At 41.7% G+C, this 21,172-nt stretch overlaps 1 protein-coding gene across 3 annotated transcripts in view; it reads right to left on the bottom strand.

The window, feature by feature from the left end:
- Positions 1–12,748, bottom strand: part of LOC124786830 (serine/arginine repetitive matrix protein 1-like) — a 631,128-nt gene extending 618,380 nt beyond the window's left edge. For all 3 annotated transcript variants that reach the window (XM_047254293.1, XM_047254294.1, XM_047254295.1), the window contains exon 1: positions 12,528–12,748. In XM_047254293.1, coding sequence (XP_047110249.1) covers positions 12,528–12,588 — 61 coding nt within the window. In that variant the 5' untranslated portion in view covers positions 12,589–12,748. The remainder of the gene's footprint in view (positions 1–12,527) is intronic.
- Between the last annotated feature and the right edge of the window lie 8,424 nt (positions 12,749–21,172).

Below are 21,172 nucleotides of genomic sequence, written 5' to 3'. Positions count from 1 at the left end.
TGTTCACAGTACCTTTAGCAATGTACCGTCGTAAACTGGTTGAGATGGACTTGCACTGGCCAGCAGCGTATTTACCTGTCAGGTTTTAAACCTGTTCTCAGTGTCTCCGGTTTCTGTCGGTTAGAACCTTTCGACGGCAACTGTCGTTTCTCCGTGCTACATGACTGTAGAAACGTTAGATAGTCCGCATTGATGGTAAGAAGCACGCACGGAAAAATATAGGTGTTTGTATATTCGCGCTGTAGAGACATGTGAAGGCAGTTCGATGATCCATCTGCCAGGCACTTAAATGTGATTTGCAGAGTGCCCATGTAGATGTAGAAATCGCCTTTTGTGTCAGGAAATCACGAATCCTGTTGTACAACTCAGGCAATACTCCGTAGGTACACTTGTGAGGAACAGTGTCAAAGGCCTTCTGGAAATCTGGGTATATAGAGTGAATTTGATGCGCCCTGTCGATAGCGGCCATTACTTGGTGAGACTAAAGCGATAGTTCTGTTTCACATAAACAGAATTTGTGTTTGCTACTGGCAGTAAATCGCTTTCTTCTGCATAATTCATGATCTTCGAAAATAGTATTTGTCCCAATATCCTACTGCAGATCAACGTTAATGGTATGGGTATATTACATGATATCATTATCAGAACCCAGCACTTTCTCTGTCCCGAAGAGGACCACTATAAAGAACGTGGACATGTTTATTTTACAGTTTGCTTTGTGTTAGAAAATTTACAGAGGGATTTGTTCTTCAACCTGAAACAGGAAGTAGTATCCCACGTAGCAATACTGTAGCAAACGAATGGATCAGATTAGGACTAAAAAAAAAAAATAAAAAAAAAAAAATTGGCCGAATTCAGAATACCATGAAGTCTTTGTAAACTGACAGACCAAGAAAGTATTGTGCTGACTAGCCCTAACTTGGAGAAAGCGTAAAACAACTCACTAGCAAAAAGGGATTAGAGCTGCAGAGGAATGATCTACGCCTAGATGTTGTAGTGCCTGTGTCCTGTGTGATTACAAAGCTCAGTCTTACAGCAATATTTGTTTTTTAAAAGCCGTCGACGCAGCGTGAAAGTAGGTATCATTGTGTCTCAAGATGTCCAAGGCTGCAGCATCTCGGTGTGTAAGGAAAAAAAAAAAGCAGGAACATTACGCCGACAACGAGTTCATTAGGTAAGAATCATAATCTCGGATTGGAAAAGGAAATAGGATATGTGTTTTGTAAAGGGACTCTTGGGGCCTCAACCTCATACAGTTTATGGTAACCATAGAAAACCTAAATCTGGATCACCGGAAGTAGATATTAACCATCGTGAAAGTAAATCGAGCTCTAGTTTCTTATAAAATCGCCCCATCTCATACGATGAATTGTCTCAAGGAAGTAGGTTTGTCCTAATGCGACCTTGTGACCAAAGTGCAGAAACAGTGGATTGTCATAAGCTATGACTTCTGAGTTCTAATGAAATTAATGTTACTACAGCACTGGGTGATCGTTGGCATAACCTATGGTTCCGTTCACAATGTCTTATCCAACTTGTAATGGAACAACAGCAGGCTCTGAATAGACTTGCGTTATCAAAGAACTACGAATTTGGCTCAATCCGTCATTCAGCTAAAACGGCGGCCCATTCATAAAAAGGACTTTGCTACCCTTTCATGCGAATTACCATTGTTTTGCCCGATCTGCAGTTTCGTATGACACATTACCCATCAAACATGTTCGGAATGTAAGGCAGTTAGTAATAACGTTTACTTTTCAGCATTAGGAACAACTTTCTTATGTGTGTAGAGTTGCTTCTTTCTGACATGTCCGAAAGAGCTGTCACCATTTATGTCTGATCCCATAGATTCATCACGTAATTAATGTTTGAACATTAGCCGTAAATTGGGCCTTGAAATAAATTCAATGGAAACAAGTGAAAATTTCTGCAGCCTTGGACTCGAGCCCGGATTTCTCTGAACGCTTGCAGCCTCATGCTGATTCCCGCAAGAGCTTGGACGAAGAGGGCATCTGCACTGAATGTTCATTAATTGCCGTCAGGGTGGACATATACGTATGTGTGGTATCTGAGTTTAGGTCATGTCGACCTCTGAGAGTACTCGACGGAAAACGCTGCTTATGTAGCGCGCGGTAAATTGCTAATTTGGGTTGGACGTGAAGCGTGCTCGGAAAGCCGAAGTAGTTACGGCGACCGCTCATGTAAGGCGTTTAGTCAATGAAGTCTACGTCTATTCGCAGGAAAATGTCTGTAGTCTTCGTACAATCAGGATCGTCACTCCAGAGATCCCTATTGCGCCACCAGAGGAACCAAAACGATGTGGTGCAACCGAACGATAAGTGTATTGTCACGTATTAAACTGTTTTCCGTCACTACAGGAGAATGACTCTAAAACAACACGTACTGAATTGGTGGAAGTGTGCGAAAAGAATTTACCATCGTAAGACACAGTGCCTAGTCGGTGCAGATGCTTACAGCGTAGAGAGAGAAGTCTGAATGAACAAGTGACAGATCAAATCTCTGTTAAAAACTGGGAATCGCAAGATAAGTGGTGGTCTGAGTGCTGTAAGGCTGCCATATCACAATCAAAGAAAAAGTGGGAAAAATAAAAAGCACTTATGGACCCCTTACATTATCTCGCACGACGTTTTGAAGATACGGATTCACCACCGTTAGAAGAAATGTGAGGACTCAACCATAATCGGACAAAGTGATACCGAGCTATTTTCGCGATTATTGTGGTATGGCGGTAGCTGATAATGATCGAAACTGGCAAAACACGTCAGGAGCACGGCACTGAAATGCCCTGACGCTGTAACAGGGGGCTACTGAAACCATGGCGGGTCAGCGTGCATTAGTTGCTATTGCTTCACGATATCGCTCCAGTTCATTTTAAACAGGCTGTTTCTTGTGATAATCCAGTTTTGCTCCATCCCCCGTCTTCTGCCGATATAGCGCTCAGTAGCTTCATCCTCTTTCCCAGGATGAAGAGACCACCGGGTATCAGGTATTTCCAGATAACCGAAGAAGAGATTTTCTAAATTGCACGTAAGCAGAACAGCAAAAATGCAGACTTATAAAGTGAAGCCAAGGGTTTTGCCACCATAGTAACACCGGTTCCCGTGAGATCATCGAACTTAAACGCTGTCGGGATTGGCTAGCACTTAGATGGGTGACCGTCTAGATCTGAAGAGCTCTAGTGGCAAGCAGGGTGCACTCAGCCCTAGCCAGGCCAACTGAAGAGCTACTTGACTAAGAAGTAGCGGCCCTGGCCACGAAAATTGATAACGGCCGGCAGAGTGGTGTGCTACCCACACACCCCTCCACATCCGCATCCAACACCTATCGGCTGAGGATTGACACAGCGGGTGGGCTGTACCGTAGGACCTTCTGAGGGCTGTTCGGACCGGCCGGTGTGGCCGAGCGCTTCTAGGCGCTTCAGTGTGGAACCGCGTGACCGCTACGGTCGCAGGTTCGAATCCTGCCTTGGGCATGGATGTGTGTAATGTCCTTAGGTTAGTTAGGTTTAAGTAGTTCTCAGTTCTAGGGGACTGATGACCACAGATGTTAAGTCCCATAGTGCTCAGAGCCATTTGAACCATTTTTGTTCGGACGGAGTACGCAATCAAGGTGTCTGGGAATAACGTGTCGCACCGAATCGCCATTATGTAAAGAACATGTAACAACGTTGCCACTTATAATGGCTAAACCTTTATTTTTTCAACGTGATAATGAAAACTTAAGGTTACACCACGTACAGCCGGCCGGGGTGGCCGAGCGGTTCTAGGCGCTTCAGTCTGGAACCGCGCGGCCGCTACGGTCGCAGGTTCCAGTCCTGCCTCGGGCATGGATGTGTGTGATGCTCAGAGCCATGTGAGCCACACCACGTACACTTACAAAATGAAAAGTGTTACAACATGAATACCTTCACTGAACGCTACCAGATTGCTGTTCCATTATTTACATGCCTTTAGGATATCTTGATTAAAATTTCATCCTTACGTCAGCTAATTTACAGTATTTTTAGTAGAAAAAAGCCATTCCTGCTCGTTACGAATCGTATGAGTTCATGATGACTGCTGAAAGTGTTTAAGGTTAGCGGAACTTCGAAACTTTTCCGTTGAAGACCTCAACATAGCATGCACGAAGGACGTACGCATTCATCTTGTCGCCGCAATTTGAGAAAAGAGCCTTGAGCGACATAGGAGCACTGTAGCCACCTACTTCACAGACTGGTCGTTGTTGTGTATCCAGTGTAATATGAAGGACGAGGAGACGGTGTTGGAAATAAGAATAGCCACGGGAGCTCCTAGATGGAATACATAATGTGAAGATGATGGTGTTGTTCCAATGGCTCTTACCAATAGATGGATGACGACAGATGAAATGCACACAAATAGATTGTCACTACAAACCGTCTGGAAGAGGTTACTGGATGCTGTGTTCGGGGGTCAAGTCGCCATGCGTCGCTTACCGCTGACGTCACACCACAGATAACAAAGACTTTTATGACGTGGAACCATAGTGAACTGGGACATTGAGTGGCGTTCTGTGGTGTTCAGAGATGAGACTAGCTTCTTTATGCGGCGATCATAGCGACACCAGAGTCTCCTTAGGCGACCTGATTATAGGTCACAGGATTCAGTTATTACAGAGACCCATAATAGTCAAGATCGTCGAATGATGGTGTGAGGAGGTATGACAGGTTGAAGGGAGCGGAAGCGTGAACACTCGCTTTTTTGTGCTAAAGTATTCATGCCCCTCGTGATCTTGGTACCAAATGGCATACTTCAGTAGGATAAAGCAAAACCCCACGCTGCAGCTCACACCACAGATGCGTTCTGGAATATAACGGATACTTGACTGGATTGCGTGTTTCTCGATTTATCATCCAGAGAGCTCGTCTGGGATGCGATGGGAAGATGTATAATTTCATACCCGTCTCTAGGCACCAATCTTCATAACTGACATATTATGTCTTCCAGATATTCCTCAAGGTGACATTCAGTACCTGTTTGCTTCCGTGACACAACAAATAAGACGGTGTATACGATCCCGTGGACGTTATGCCTAATATTGATGTCGATGAAGGACATCAGTTCGAAATGTAATGAAAGTTTACTGCTTTGTACCTGTTATAGAATGAACATCTGCATGAAGTCTCATAAACAGGGGACTGGTGTAGTTCGTTAGCAAATTTTCCGTCATGAACCTCATGCTACACATTTTTTTCTCTTCGTGGACTGTCAGGAAAATGTCAAAGCTTCCCGAAATCTCATGTCCTGGTTGGTTACATGTAGAGTCAATATTTAAACTAGAACACGAATTGAAACCTGAAGATTACATCCACCTGCGCAAACATAAACTGCTTCTACGATACAGGCACAAAACGCAAAGATTTAGGTTAGCAGAAAATCTGCTGACGATGTATTTTACAGTACAGATATTGCGTCTAGTAAAGTTGTGGGCGATGTGCAATAATCGAGCTTCAATAGCGTACATACAAACAAGTTTCTAGCGATTCTCTAAAACAGAAGCTGTTCCCTTACTGTGTAATTCACTATGAACAATGTACACCGAAAATCCTAATAGGGATTTCCATCGTAATATGGCGGGATATACAGAGTAACTCAATAAAAAAAATGGCTCTGAGCACTATGGGACTTAACATCTCAGGTCATCAGTCCCCTAGAACTTAGAACTACTTAAACCTAACTAACCTAAGGACAGCACACAACACCCAGCCATCACGAGGCAGAGAAAATCCCTGACCCCGCCGGGAATCGAACCCGGGAACCCGGGCGTGGGAAGTAACTCAATAATCAATAACTTAATCTCACAGTACGTCAGAGAAACTCTAACTGAAATAGAGGAAAACACGTAATACTCCTCGCTAACTTTTCCAATGAACGATATAATTTAAAATATGACAGTACAGGCTAAGTTTAAACCTGATGAAGCTCTTCGTGGAATTTACATTGTATTCGATCCAGTGGCATGAATGAAGATGTTATCCACCAGTGGGGCCATGACGGCACATGTGGCTGTCAAACGGTAGTTATTTAGTACACGAAAATGATGTAAACCTTCGTGAAAACTAGGGTTTCTTGAAATACCAACCGTCAGACATCTAGTAACCTTTTTCTGTGAGTGTTTCGAGTGAGATAGTTAGTAAAAAAATAATGAGGTTGCCGCAAAATTCAGTGTTCGTTAGATTCCCAAACTCCTGGTAGCATAAAAATCAACTGATAATTGCGTGCCTGGGGTTTCTCTTTCTTTTCGGTGTAGAATGGTAAGGCCTATAGAACAGAATCGTGAGCGGTAGTGAGACATATGTTTCATGTGGTAACGCATAGATGAAACGGCAGTTAACAGTGTGACGCCACCTCGTCGAAGAAATAAACTATGAGCTAGCTGTTACAAAGAAGTTATCAATGTTCTGTATTCAGTTCTAGCGGTGTTCCACAACATCACGCACAGCAAAAATAGCTCGGCTGGCTACACATATACGTCAATGAAGAACCTTAAGACGCTGACATACGTCTAATATAATCTGACGAAACTGATGGTATCTGTATGAGACGTGTTTGGAAATTATATGTACATGCAGTTTTCTACAACAACAACTACGGGTGGTAATTCAAAAGAGGACGTATCCCACGGAAGTGGTTGTAGCACGGTACAGTCTCTGCTACGGTATCACAATTACTGTAATGACCATATAATAAAAGTAATTGTAAATAAAAAGTCAGTGGAATAAGGTTACTGTGAATCCTCCATAGTTTTTAATATTTACATACATGACATTCTGATGGACTGGGAGTATCAAGTTACAACCGAGTCCTATCTAAATAGTTGCACAATCGCAAAATTTCTTTCAAATGGCGAAGATAGTACGCAGGGAACTGAAATTGACTTTGAAAGGACAATGTACATATGACACCTATTCTTTTGTTATTTTATATTATCATTACCTAAAAGCATAGTAAAAGTTATAGTCTTTCTAGACAAAGGCCGTGTTTGATCGAAAATACTGCTTGAAGCTCACATCCTCTAACAGGCAGCAGACTTTAGAAACCTAAGATGCATGTTAACTATTAATAGAAATACTGATAACATGGTAAAAACTACTAAGTTTAATCATACGTATGGTAGGAAGCAAAAATTCCTGAATAATATGGGAAGGAAAGAAACCAGGATAAAATTTTGCAAACCAAGAGTGTTTCAAAAACGGCTACATGGAAGTGAACCATTAACACTTGCAAATGCATCTGTGCTGCAGCCCACTGATACACGGTTCCTTCGAACTGTAAAAGAGTACTCAAAAGACACAATGACATGCGCAAGGAATTAGTATTAGAAAGTGTACTGGGTATAACAAAGGATTACGGAGAACGCTACAGTGACCAGCTGTATGTCGTCAAGCCGGGTCCTTACGAAAACATGGTGATATTGACGAAGATCGAGGAAACAATTAGGAACAGATACAGCGTATCTAGCCTAACCGTTGAACAAAGATGGCGAACGCAATGATGATGGTAATAACGATGATGAGAATGATGATGAGAATATCAAGGATCTTTCAAATAGCTATCAGTCACAATGCCAGTTTTGTAGAGTAGTAACAGAAATGCTTAGAATAAAATTTATTATAATCAGATGGATGTTTCTTTCCGGAGAGATATCTCAACTATACGACTATTCTGCAGTTGCAACATAGATTGCCACAAATACTAATTTCTACATACTGGTAGATCCGACCAAAACGAACTGTCACAACGTAGTTTCTGAAATAAAGAAACAGAGGTTTGCTGTTTTCCTTCATAACTTTAAGCGAAGGAATCAATAATCCTTTAAGACAGTTGAGCTAACTCAATGAAACGTGTTGTGATATAGAAGTGATGGAAGTGAGTAACCGTAGCTACTGTTCAATCTTACGTTAACTACGAAATAGTAGTGAACTCCACACAGATAATACAGAAATTTCCTTACTTTGGAGAAGGTGTTACGTAACGTATACGGGCAAAGGATCACAAGAACCTGTGGAAAATAATATTCAAGGAAAATTTATTTAACGACTAACAGGTTAACAACGCTGCAAACTTGCATCCGGACGTAAGAAGCTATATATTTATACCTAATACCTCGAGACTGCGTTGCGCTGCGGGAAGTGAGGACAGCATAAAAGAATTATTATGAGTTCTCAGAGCAACTCGACGTGGTACGGTACTGTCTCCCAGCAACAGGTCTTAGACCCTGCGGCTTACCAAGAAGCAACAGCCGCTCCAACATAAATTTCGTCCTCCCTCCCGGGCGAGCCAGAGCAGAACCGCCCTTGGCTGAAGAAACAGAGTGCTGTGGGGGCGGCCTTAGTGTAGGGCTGTAAATTGTGACGCAGTCCAAGTGGTTTTCCCTTCAACTGTGGTCTAAACAACATGTTGTCCGGCTAGATCTGAAGTACGAATTTGAAAAAGTTCCACAAAACATTAACAGTAAGTTAGAGAATGTGATAGGGACATACAGTAGTGGCGCTTACCCTCAGTGGAATACTAAGTGATATGCATTCTGAAAGCAGTGCAACAGGTAAGCAAAAATTGCACAGCTATAATAAACAGGGCGTTTCACCGTGTATGAAGCTAGTGATGCTAATTAAATATTTCAAACTTCCATAGTTGGCTCAAGGCGTATGGACGAAGATTAAGTTACGAGAAGATGCAGTACACACAAATCGGTACGTGCTACTCATTGAACTCTTAAACGTCGAACTGCAGTCCATTTCAACAACAAAATACAAAGAGCTTAAGGTTTCTTGGTGTTTTTGAAACCGAAAAACGAACTTCGTATTGCTTGATGAAGGACTTTAATGAAGTGCGCTTACAGTATGCACAGGAATATCTACAGGCGATTACAAAACAACGAACTTAGTTTAATGTATATATTTCCACTCACTGATGAGCTACGCAAATAAATTTCCGGAGAAACTCGGCTTGTAACGGTAAAAGTGTATTAGATGAAACATATTTGGGAAATAAGGAGACATTGCAGCGACTTCTTCAAGAAACATGATAATTCGACACGCGTTGCACAATTCGTATATTTAGTAATGTTAATATCGATATCCATATTTCTTTGTTATGAAAAATGAGTACAGTAGTTCTATGACAACATCAAGCAATACAGTGACAGTACAGAAAGGTGCGTTAATAGGGGTATAACGTTAGTCAGGTCCTGCCACAGTACATTGAACATTATGTGCGTAATATGAAGTCGTGTACTGCTAACGATACACGTCATTCATAACAATCAATGCTGACCAAACAGCACGCCTAGTCGACACCGTGGTCCAAGGTACGTCCGTTGTCACAATGAATATTTATTTCTTTGTGAGATGATATGTGCCGGTTGCAAAACGTCTCATGACGAAAACTGAAGGCCAATTTAAAGTCGAACTTGGGACTTCGGTAGCGACACACAATATTACTGCATGAGACGTATGTCCTGTCAAGGTTTTTCTTCAATAACGTCGGGAGGAAAGGCCTAATGTCGCCTTAGGTAGTGGATTTCTAACACATCATTCTTTCTTTTTGCTAAATTTAGCCCCTATGTCGCTGTAATGATGAACCCCTTCTACTTTCGTAGTGTCTTATAATTTATCTTCATTTCAGAAGTAAAAATTATAATAAACAACTTGTATTTTGGATGACTTTGGTCAAAGTAGCCTTGTCTTTCGAGTGTGGTATCAAGAATTCTTGCTCAGAAACAGACTAAAAGTGTCTCCGCGGCGAAAATACTGAAAGCAGTCAGAAAAACATCAAACCTACGAACTCAGAAAAGAGTGCGGTACGCTTTATAAGACAGAAAAAGAAAATTTTGTCTGAGAGAATGTCAAGTGCATTTAACGTATGCCACTATCCCAAAAAGTGTTACTATCTCAAAAGAGCTCCTTAAAAGTAATTACAAACAGAATAACGTCTATACATTACTGCTCTGCTAATATTAATGCCTTACACTATCTTTGCAACCGGCAAGCTCATGATATGCAGATCAGTGGCCCTTTAATTGCACAACTGAACTCTGCCTTTTTTCATGTTTTCACAAGAGAGTCACATTCATCGTGTTTTATTTTGCTAGATGTAAGCAACATATGATTTTTTTCCATTCATATAGCTGCTCATGAGTGAATAATGATTTTGTGTAGGAAAACGGAACTTCTGTGATTGCCGATTTTAATCTACCAGCCCACAAGTGCTGCCATTCGACATGAAATGGATATGGAACTATGAATCGCACAGCAGTGGCAGCGTTCGTTGTGAAATGTTACAGAGGAGGGCTCGATGGTAAAACTGAGGTACTGCGTCTTATACGAGGAGTGATTTTAAAATCTTAACGGTGCAGTACACAAATTCACATGACCGTACGAAAATCTTTTCAGGCGGCAGCCCATCAGTTTCAGCAAGTGTAACGGAAAATGACTGAACATGTTCTGAACGAACCATTTCTCGGTTCCCTGAATGTTTCAAGACAGAACTATAAACAGGCCAGATCAGCTATTAAACAAGGGACCTCATATCCGGTACGCATTTTGGTTTGGCATTACCGCGTAAAATTAATTATAATTCATTCGCTGAGAAATATAATAAACTGTAATGAAAAGGAAGCTAAGAAAATTAAAAAATTCTTTCCTGTAAAGTATGGGTAACGATGAGCACATTTTTGATTCACAGTGTCAGAGGCTAAAAGTAAAATTGTGTCGTTCTTGAAAGCCTGATTAATGTCCTGACAGGACTTAGGTGTACCAGAGAAACTGATGCGATTTTAAACTTGAAGTAATCGTCCTGATGTACTAACCTCTACTTCTGAGTTATATATTGCTCCAAAAATTATATAATTATAGTGGGATATCTGAGTAAGCACTGGTTCACTTTGATATTTACCTGACTTGGTAAAAAGTTATAATATAGTAGAATAGTACCACGCTGTAGCGTCATTTAGACAGAGACATTTTCGTTTAATAATAATTTATAGTCCGTAATTAGTTTGCGGAAGGTTTCCTTGTCATAAGCTCTATTGGCTAATCAATTACTTGTACAAAATTTGCGTGATGTTGTGAACAAGTGCGTGCTTACTAGTGCGTTCCAGTATTTGCTTTTGCTAGTGTGTGTGTGTGTGTGTGTGTGTGTGTGTGTGTGTGTGTGAGTGTGAGTGTATGAGAGAGAGAGAGAGAGAGAGAGAGAGAGAGGAGTGTGCTTTAATCAAGAGCGTATAGTGTGTTCGCTTGTTCGCTACCTACACTTTTCCACTGACACAAGTTGCTGTTAAAGATGAGGTACAAGTTAAGAATATTTGTGTATAAGCGAGATAAAAGGTGGACATGTATCGTTCACACCTGATAAAGATTCTGTGCCATACCTATTGCAATAAAATTTACAGTCACAGCTATAAGGTTGCACTTTCTTCGAAAGTTTTTCATGAGTGTAGGGACTTTAGTTTTTGACTACTAAATGCTTGTCACTATCAATTTAATACTCGCTCTTTGAATCAGTGCATCGAAAGCAGCAGTTGGCATATAGTTATTCAGGCTTGTTATACTCGATATAACAGTAACCGATTATATGTTCACGTTATGTTATAAAATGAATGAACCCACACTGCTTGTGTAAAACTTTGCAGTATAGCTTAATAAAGTGTTTCAATAAACATACGCGAATGAAAAACTGGTGCAATAGCACACATCGTTCACTAAGACCAGGCTTTATTTGTTGGTATGATTCTCCCTTCCGTTCCATTTTATACTCGAAATAAGTTGTGCGAATGCTTTAATGAGGTCCCTCAACAAAAGTTTTTGGCAATCAATGGGATTAGGAAAACGGGCTTCTAAAGCTACGGTACAATAGTGTTCCTAAGCTAAATACCGCAAGTCAGATTAGAAAGCACGAATGTAAACAATGTTCTTGTTAGCATATTCAAGAGTCTTGAAAATAAGTACGAAAAAAAGGAGAGGGTTTTCAAAATAACATAAAAGTGGCATTTATCGTCGTTAACACATACCTAAAAAATTACTATTACGAAGGTTAACAGGAAGAAGCAATTGTTTTCAGTGCGATACAGTTTTGCTCGTATTTGTGGTGCTCACTATTGTTAATCCACACCGGCAAAACTGTTGAGAATACTGTGGTCCACAATACTACCATTAAAGACCCACTTTGGCTAGCTTGTTAAAAAACAATCCGTTGTAAGAACAATATCAAATTAGAAGAACGAGTCTTAAAAAACATTTTGCGATCTCTATTTTTTAACTTTGCGAATTTAAGTCGTTGTTCCCATGCTGAAGTATTCTCAAAATAGACGAAAAGCAGTGTACAAAAGCTGAAATACGTTTTTACTGGGACTGTAATCACGTTGTCAGTGACGTGACACATTGAAGCTTTACACACTTGGCTTGCGTGAATTTTGAAGTTCGCGCAATTACTGCATTATTGAAGTAACTCATAACATAGCGCCACGTTGAGGCTGTAAAAGGAACTCACCAAAGCAAGAGAGATAAACAGCGGCTAGTTGTAGAACGAATGACGACAATGGGAACTTCATGTTGACTGTGTGGAGCCAGATGCGAACGCTACACTACATTCCAGCCTGTGACGTACGAACACTCAAGCGAGACGCGCCATGGCCGTCGCGCGACTCGACAGAAGCGCCATGCGAGGCCTGTGCGCAACGTGACAGCAGCTCGTCTACCACTGTGTCGCGCTGGGCGTGCAAACGCGCACTGGAGACGCGGCGGAGCGTCCGCGCGCTTATAGTGGCGCGCGGGGCATGCTGGGAGCGACAACAGTGGCGTCACCACGGCGACGCCGCCGTCGCTGCCGCCTCGCAGCGTTCGCGCTCGAATGCTATGCGCAGAAGTACTAGCTGCTCGAAGAGACGTCACGAGTGATCAGTAGGGGTTGTTTAACTGTTCCTATTACACATGACTCGATTTTGTAGAGGCGACTTAGGAAGATAAGATTTAACATTTTAACTCTTGGGATTAGTTTTTCCCTAACGATTGCTTCTTCCGTACTCAGCTGTTACTTATCTCCAGAGAAACTGGTTTGACAAGACGACAGTGTCGTCCTGCAAGTGCTTCTGCGGAAATTTGCTGTGTAAATACAGGGTGAGATACTGTCACGGGAATTTTAGTGTAATTTAGATACATTTTTCAATTTTTTGACAACCTTGCCATTATGAGGGCTATTATTACACTTCACCGGAGTGTCGGTGTAAATATAAGGGGGGTGATCAAGAAGTTACTGCAGTGTATATGCAACGTCACGCTACTCCGACGCAGGTATATAAGCACCGACATGTAAAGAAGGGTTAATATGGCTGTCATGTCTTTCCGAAGTGCGTGCGGTAAACGTGAAACGTGGCGATATTACTAGCAAATGTGTCCAAACAGCACCAACGTGTTATTAATCTAATCATCTTGTGGTGTTGCAGTTCTTGTTATGTTCGTGTTTGCCACGAAATAATAAGAGGAATTCTGCCTTATACAAGACCCTTTTTTTCTGTTTTGTTTACCCACACATATTTCCGCACATTTTGTGCTATCTTCATTGGGTTATTTGTTATTATCTAGCTGTAAAACTGTTGTTACGTATTAACATTTAGCGAAACTTTTGGTACATGATATTTACAATTGTGAATGAAACTGTGTTGTAAAATATTATACATCATTTGTTCATAGTGCACAGTTGAGATATTTATTAACGACCTGATGCAGAACATTATGTCAAAGTTTTATTTACAGGTAACTGGCAAACAGAGTGGATGTATGCAATAGTTTACATACCTTACATGATACTACTGACACTTTATTTTGATAGCTATTCTGCTGCACAGTCTACAACTTCTCGTCTGCAAATAAGCAAAACGTATTTTTTTTCTGTTTATTGTGAATTTCAAAACGGAAATGAATAAATATCACGTTTGTCGTGTGTAACTTACGGTTTTGATATTGTGGTGCTTTCTCATATGTTGTTGGTGAAGTAAATAATGGTTCAAATGGCTCTGAGCACTATGGGACTTAACTGCTGAGGTCATCAGTCTCCTAGAGCTACTTAAACCTAACTAACCTAAGGACATCACACACAACCACGCCCGACGCAGGATTCGAACCTGCGACCGTAGCGGTCGCGCAGTTCCAGATGAAGCGCCTAGAACCGCTCGGCCACTTCGGCCGGCGGTGAAGTGAATAGGCAGATTCCATGACCTATGGTCGATTGCCATTGCACTTTCTCCAATTTTTCAAAACATAGGCAGAGTTGTCGCAGCCATTACGTGTTGTGGGGGCTGTGTAGTGTTCATTTGTTCGTAGCGCGTTTGGCTGGGTAAGGTGCGTGAGTTTGAAATGTGTTTGGCATCTGTGGTGTTTCGGTTGTTTGAGTGTGTGTGTGTGTGTGTGTGTGTGTGTGTGTGTGTGTGTGTGTGTGTGTGTGTGTTTGTATGTGTGTATGAGTGTGTTACTCTTTTCTTGGGTGCCGAAATACCAACACCGGACGAGGTCGATCGGAAGAATGTGAATTGGGCAAGACGCCTAATCGAAAACCCCCATTGTGGAATACTGCGCCAGGTTCCGTGCTGGCTGTGATCCGACACAAGACGCCAGGGCATTACGGACTACCTCAAGTGGAAGACACTTGTTGAAGAGTCAACGATTCCTGTCGGAAGACGATGCAAGCATTTATGGACTTCTCAACGCCATCAAGCAGTTACGGACTTCGTCACGCAGCAGGACGCGGCGTTTTGCCATATGGTTATCTTCAACATGGTGTGACAGTTGCACGATGTCCTGAACACTCACGGTGCTTTTGCCTCAGTGGCATAACAATTCTGGATAGTATGGCTCTCTGACGGAAACTTTTTGACAGCCATTTACAGTCAGATTAGACGAGGGATAATACATGATTTGAAGAAAGTATTAAAGGAAACAGCATATTAAGATAGAGCGAAAAAATGGCGGCAGACATGTTGATACTACACTTCTATGTGATATATATAAATTACGTCGAACTTAAAATGCACTCGGATCAAAACCAGACAAGAACGAATGCGAGTTATTAATCAGCCATCAGACCTCTAGACACTCGTTCAAGGGGTAACATAGACCGAAGCAGGTACGAGCATATCGAAACACACACACACACACACACACACACACACACACACACACACACATACTCATACGACGCAGCACAGCACAGCTCGTAGCATCGACCGCAGACGTGCATGGGCTAAATTCTAGTGTTCATCGATACCATATTTTCGCAAAGCGATGGAATTAATGGCAAGGCTGCACTGAGCATGCTGTTATCTACCATAGAGACAGACTTCTGCGCCATTGTACATGTTAAGAAAGAATGAATACGCATCCAGCGAGAAACGACTGAGATATGACTGATCAACAGATTAAAGGAATGAGATAGAAAGAGAAAAATGTGTCGAATGGGGTGAGCGCGGTGTCCCTTTCGGGCTTCTCACCGGAGGTTCGAGTCCTCTCTCGGGCATGGGTGTGTGTGTTGTTCTTAGCATAAGGTAGTTAAGTTAGTTTAAGTAGTGTGGAAGTGTGGGCCGATGACCTCAACAGTTAGGTCCCTTAGGGGTTCACACAGGAGACCATAATAAATGGCGGTGAACTCAGTGTAATTATTGTCTTCCAGAAAAAGTGTCGAGCATATTCGTCTCATTGCGCATTTGTTTCATTAACCTCCAGCACTATAGTGTAACAGTCCTTCCTGTGTAGAGTCCAAGTGTCATCGAGCTATGTTATTTGGCAGAGGCACATCATGTGAAAGTTAGTTTCATCCATAAATTTTACACACCTGTGTATAACCAAAGGAGCTGTGATTCTGGGGCTGTACGTTACTAGTAGCGGCTTGTACTAACGCCGTTTCTAATGAATGTTGGTAGATCTCAGTATCACTGTGCTGGATAAGTATACTAACAGTCAGAGTCGTCGATCCCGACGTCGCAATATAAATCACAAATCTTTTCGACATCGCTTAAGGCACAGATATGAAAGTGCTAGTCACAGACTGCACAAGAAATCTTTAAGTAGGTTTGAGACGAACATTTCCCCCGAAATAAATTCTTCCGCGTCTAAACATGGTATTGAGTCTCATTGCACGTCTAAAAACCTTAGCTTACCATTTATTGCACCCATGGATACACTAAACTGAAGAAAAATACAAGCTGACAAGACTATATGTCTGATGTAGCGGGTACTACGTAGAACCGCAAAAGTATAATACTCTGTGTATCTAAATATCTTTACTCAGCATTTTTTTAAAATTCTCAGAATCACTTCTTGATTACTGTTGTCTTTATGATAGAACAGTGGCCAGTCTGACCCGAGCCAATCATAGTATCACTTTCGTAACTCTTTGCGCTGCAGTCTATCTCGTGACAAATATTTATGGTGTTCATTGTAATTCTATAGGCATTTTAATTTAATGGGACGGCTAAGAGGTAATTCTAGCGTTCGTTGTCTGTCAACGGTGTTCTACCCTGGGACCCTAAAGTACAGATTTACGTACACGACATCCGTCAGAAAAGACAGTCAGTAATCCCTGTGGATTCCGTTAGCTGAGGACATTCTCCGCCGTCACTTAGTCTGGAAGAGAAGTTCTTTTTGCTTTATCTGGGGCTTCTGCTATGCAGATCTCCTGATCGGCTCCTATGGTCAGGGCAGTACAAGTTTCTGTGCTTAGCTTTGGATGCGTCCTCCACAATTTACGCATATTGTTTTGCTCGATAACTTACCGTGACCCTCGTGAGAGGAAATTACGAATCCGGTCGCACTACTGAAGCGATACTTCCTAGGCATGGAATTTGATTAGAAGCTCCTTGTGAGGAAGGGCCTCAAAAGCCATCTAGAATTCTAGAAATGCGGAAACAATTTGAGATCCCTGTCGATAGCAGTAATTCCTTCGTGGGAATAAAGAACTAGTTATGTTTCCCAAGACCGATATGTTCTGAACCCATGCTATGTATCAATATGCCGTTACCTTCGAGGTACTTCATGATATTCGAAAACAGTATATGTTCCAAAATCCCACTGTTAAGATGAAAGAGGAGTTGTATGTAGGTGGTGGTGAGAGAGGGAGAATGACTGGATGAGTCAGAAGGAGAAGTCTACTGTTGTAATCTGTTTTTTCCATCCCCTGTCTCCCACCTCATCTGCCAGCTCTTCACCTACACTTTATCAATAGAACAGACTCTGGTAGGAAGGCGTGAGCGAAATCTCGTGTGTTACGACTTTCGGAAATGCGTTTAAGATGGAAAGCATATGACGTTGTATCACGTTCTGGTGACCATTAACAAACTCCTCGCCAGATAACGTAGAACAAAAAGAAATATCTAGGCTTAACGTCTTGTTGACGATGATGTAACTGGCCACGTTACTCAAGTAGCGAGTTGAGAAATCTGAAGTAGGAAACTGGTTGTGTGCAATTGATAGGGATCCTACTATCATGTAGCTCAAGGGATTTGGACATCCCACATGAGGCCTCAATCAGGACTAGTGTTTTGCCAATGTGCCACGTTGACTTGTTTCTGGCTTCGAAAAGGCATTTAAGGTACCAACAAACGACAGGCTCTGAGACTGATATCGAAGGATTTCAGAATAAGCAAGGAGAGTGTTAACTCTGTATTTGTAATGATGGGAGTAAGGTGAAATATGTATCGACAGATAATCAGAAGACAGTACAGGTTGAACCGCAATGGCGTTTCACTGACGCGTATTACCCATGTCGATCTCATTTGCAAACCACGGGGTTGGCATCTGGAACTATTAATTCAATCTGGTCTCGAGCAGTCAAGCAATTAAGTGTTGAATCAAACTGTAAATAGCTCCAGACGATATTCGCGGTTTTGTTTATTTCAAAACAAGCTTTGGCAACAATTCACAGAAGTGTGTTGTCGGCATTAGAAATTGCTACGAAGGCGAAATATGTACTATCTGTGTCTTCAATGTTGTTTTCCTTTTATTATATTATTCATCGCGATTTTCTAACACGTTCCCGGACATACATATGTGTAAAAGCAGTCTGTATAATCCAAATAATATCAACATTTACGTCCTAATGTATCCATAAGTAACAACAAACTAGTTGCAGCTGTTTTTTCTGGAGCATTAGCAGCCTGGTTAACAGAAACTGCATTCACCTGAGTTTGGACCGAACACTTCACAACGAAACTGCTGTCGCGAAATGTTTTTCGTATCTTCCAGGAGTTACCTTTGAATCGGTGTAAAACACCAGGAAGCCGTAAATCTGACTTTACATCCGTCGCCACTTCGCATTCCGCTCGGAGAAATCTGGTGAACAGATATACAGTTGACGTCATCGCTCTATAAGCTCTCCTCCGATGTATGACGCACACAGCAAATTGAAAGAAGGATTTAGAGCGGAAATGTGTGTCATAAAGGAACATCTATATTCTCCGACGTTGCACCAAATCGTACACCTGGGGGATTCAATAAGCGTTTGTTTATTCTAGACGTATTAATGCCTCTACTTAATTCGAAAACGTTGGGAAGAGCTTCCCTTGTGACTTATTATATTTCCGAAATACAACTGTTTATTTTTCTTCTTACAAATAGTTCAACAACAAGAACACAGCGTATATTAACCTTAACGAAGAAATAGAGCGGAACCATGTAGGAGATTGTCAATGAACAACTGAACTCCATAACTATTGCTAGTGTGTAAAAAATAGATAGTTTACACCGGCATAGGTATTACCTCTGAAAATTACATTTTCTAGTGGAGATAATTCCCAAAGGAACACAGAGATTTTAATGTCTCATGTGAATTCCTAAAACTGTATTTGAAATATCAATCTAATGACTTTCTTCATTACAGCGTTTTACTCCTGATCATCAAGTAGTTTAATCATATTTTCCGTCCGTCTACAAGATACCGGAGAACAAACATCGCAATGAAATTTTCACTTTGTGATGGTGTGCGAGCTTATATGAAACTTCCTGGCAGATTAAAACTGTGTGCCAGACCGGGACTCGAACACTGACTGTAAAAATAGTGTAGGGTACTGAATTTTGCCATTCTTGGTGCGTTCCAAGGTCCCAAATGACGCTAAAGAGAGACTTTCCTATATCATACTTACAAACTACGTTATTTTGCACCGCAAAACTGCTTGTTTTGGTCATGTGAAGGATAGAAGCCAGTAGCTTATTTCATTCCGTTGTACTTTCACTCAGAAGACCGTTGCAGCCATCTATTCGCATAGTAACACACAGTGTGCTTGTGCGCCAGAGAAGGATCGAATGTGCGTGGCCTGTCGACGATCCTTGGCCGCATACATCGTCTAGCCAGACAGCTGTTTTCAGACATTCTCCATACTGGTTTAGGGCATGCTGGGCTACTTCCAAATCTGAGCCTTAGAAAACACGGTACAAAAGCAACTCAAATACGATAACATCTAGAACAAAGCTTAATTTTAGATACGTAGATGGCACACAAATTCCCTGCGTTAGGTTAAGTGACAGTTGTGGTGAGTGGAAGATTAACCAGCTAAAAAGTTGAAAGGAATATCACCAATCATGAAAATAGTTGACCACGTAAACACTAAAACGAGAGAGAGAAGACTCATTACAACAGGTGCGGTTTTGCTGTTGTTTGTATAAGAAAACATTTATTTGTTCTTTTAAATCACTCTTCCTCTGTACTGAAGTGATATATTCATTATAAGGCAGATGACATCAACGTATTATAACCCGCTGCTAGTCAAATGGAAGTTATAAATGTAAAATTTATTTTTTACCTCTTTTCATTTCAAATCTATGAAAAAACACGCACACACACCCACACCCACACCCACCCACCCATATATATATATATATATATATATATATATATATATATATATATATATATATATCCTTGATTTTTTTGCATGCTCGTAAATTTTTACTGGCTGGAATAAAAGTTTCTTATCGGCTGTTTATCTTATTATGCAATGTTAACGTCACAGTTATATTGTGACGCTTCCTTTCATATATTCCCTTATGACCTTACTACCAGGTACGCATGAAAGCGACTGTAAGGTTCTACAATTGATATGGTATGTCGCATGTGTATACAAGGTCTGTCAAAAAAGTATCCGACTTTTGATTTTCCTGCTCAAAATAGAGACGATAGCGAGGCGCCACTGTACACAGTAAAGGAAGAGGCTTTTATGCGTATGCGTGAATTTTGTCCCCGCCTTCCAGAGCGTCAGTCGCTGCCAGTCGGTCGCTGAGTGAGGTGCTACACAACGTTTTCGACGGGTTACCGATTCTCTCAAGATGACTGAGCGTGTTGAGCAAAGATATTGCATTAAATTTTGTCAAAATCTTCGTGATTCCTAAAGCGAAACAATTCGTAAGGTTCAGCAGGTGTTTGGAGAAGATGCGAAGGGTGTAACACAAATTAAGGAATGGTTCAACTCATTCAAAGATGGCCGCACATCAGCAGAGACGGCCGGCCGTTGTGACCGAGCGGTTCTAGGCGCTTCAGCCTGGAACCGCGCGACCGCTACGGTCGCAGGTTCGAATCCTGCCTCGGGCTTGGATGTGTGTGATGTCCATCGGTTAATTAGATTTAAGTAGTTCTAAGTTCTAGGGGACAGATGACCTCAGATGTTAAGTCCCATAGTGCTCAGAGCCATTTTTGAATCAGCAGAGACTGACCCTCGTTCTGGCAGGCCCCAAACTGCTCGGAGTGCAGTCGTTGTTGAGACGGTGCAAAATTTGGTCACGGCAGATCGCTGTTTGATCGGGAGGGAGATTTCCAAAAAATTTGGAGTTAGTAAAGATTCTGCACATGCAATTTTGTGTGATGATTTTCACATGCACCGAGTGGCTGCGGAATTCGTGCCCAAAGTATTGTCGCCGGAGAAAAGAGACCTCAGTTTTGACGTTGCACTGAACCTTCTGGACACCACCAGCACTGATCCTGGGTTTCCGAACACCGTGATAACTGTACATGAGTCACTGGTGTACGGGCACGACCCAGAAATCGAAAGACAGTCGCAATGGAAGCATCCCGAGTCTTCAAGCCTGAGGAAACTGCGGCAGGTGCGAGGAAAAATTAAGGTGATACTGACTGTCTTCTTTGATCTCCGTGGAATTGTG

The sequence above is a fragment of the Schistocerca piceifrons genome, chromosome 1 (genome assembly GCF_021461385.2).
Source record: "Schistocerca piceifrons isolate TAMUIC-IGC-003096 chromosome 1, iqSchPice1.1, whole genome shotgun sequence".
NCBI lineage: Eukaryota > Metazoa > Arthropoda > Insecta > Orthoptera > Acrididae > Schistocerca > Schistocerca piceifrons.
The sequence above is the reverse complement of the archived record's forward strand: the minus strand, read 5'-3'. Positions and strand labels throughout refer to the sequence as shown.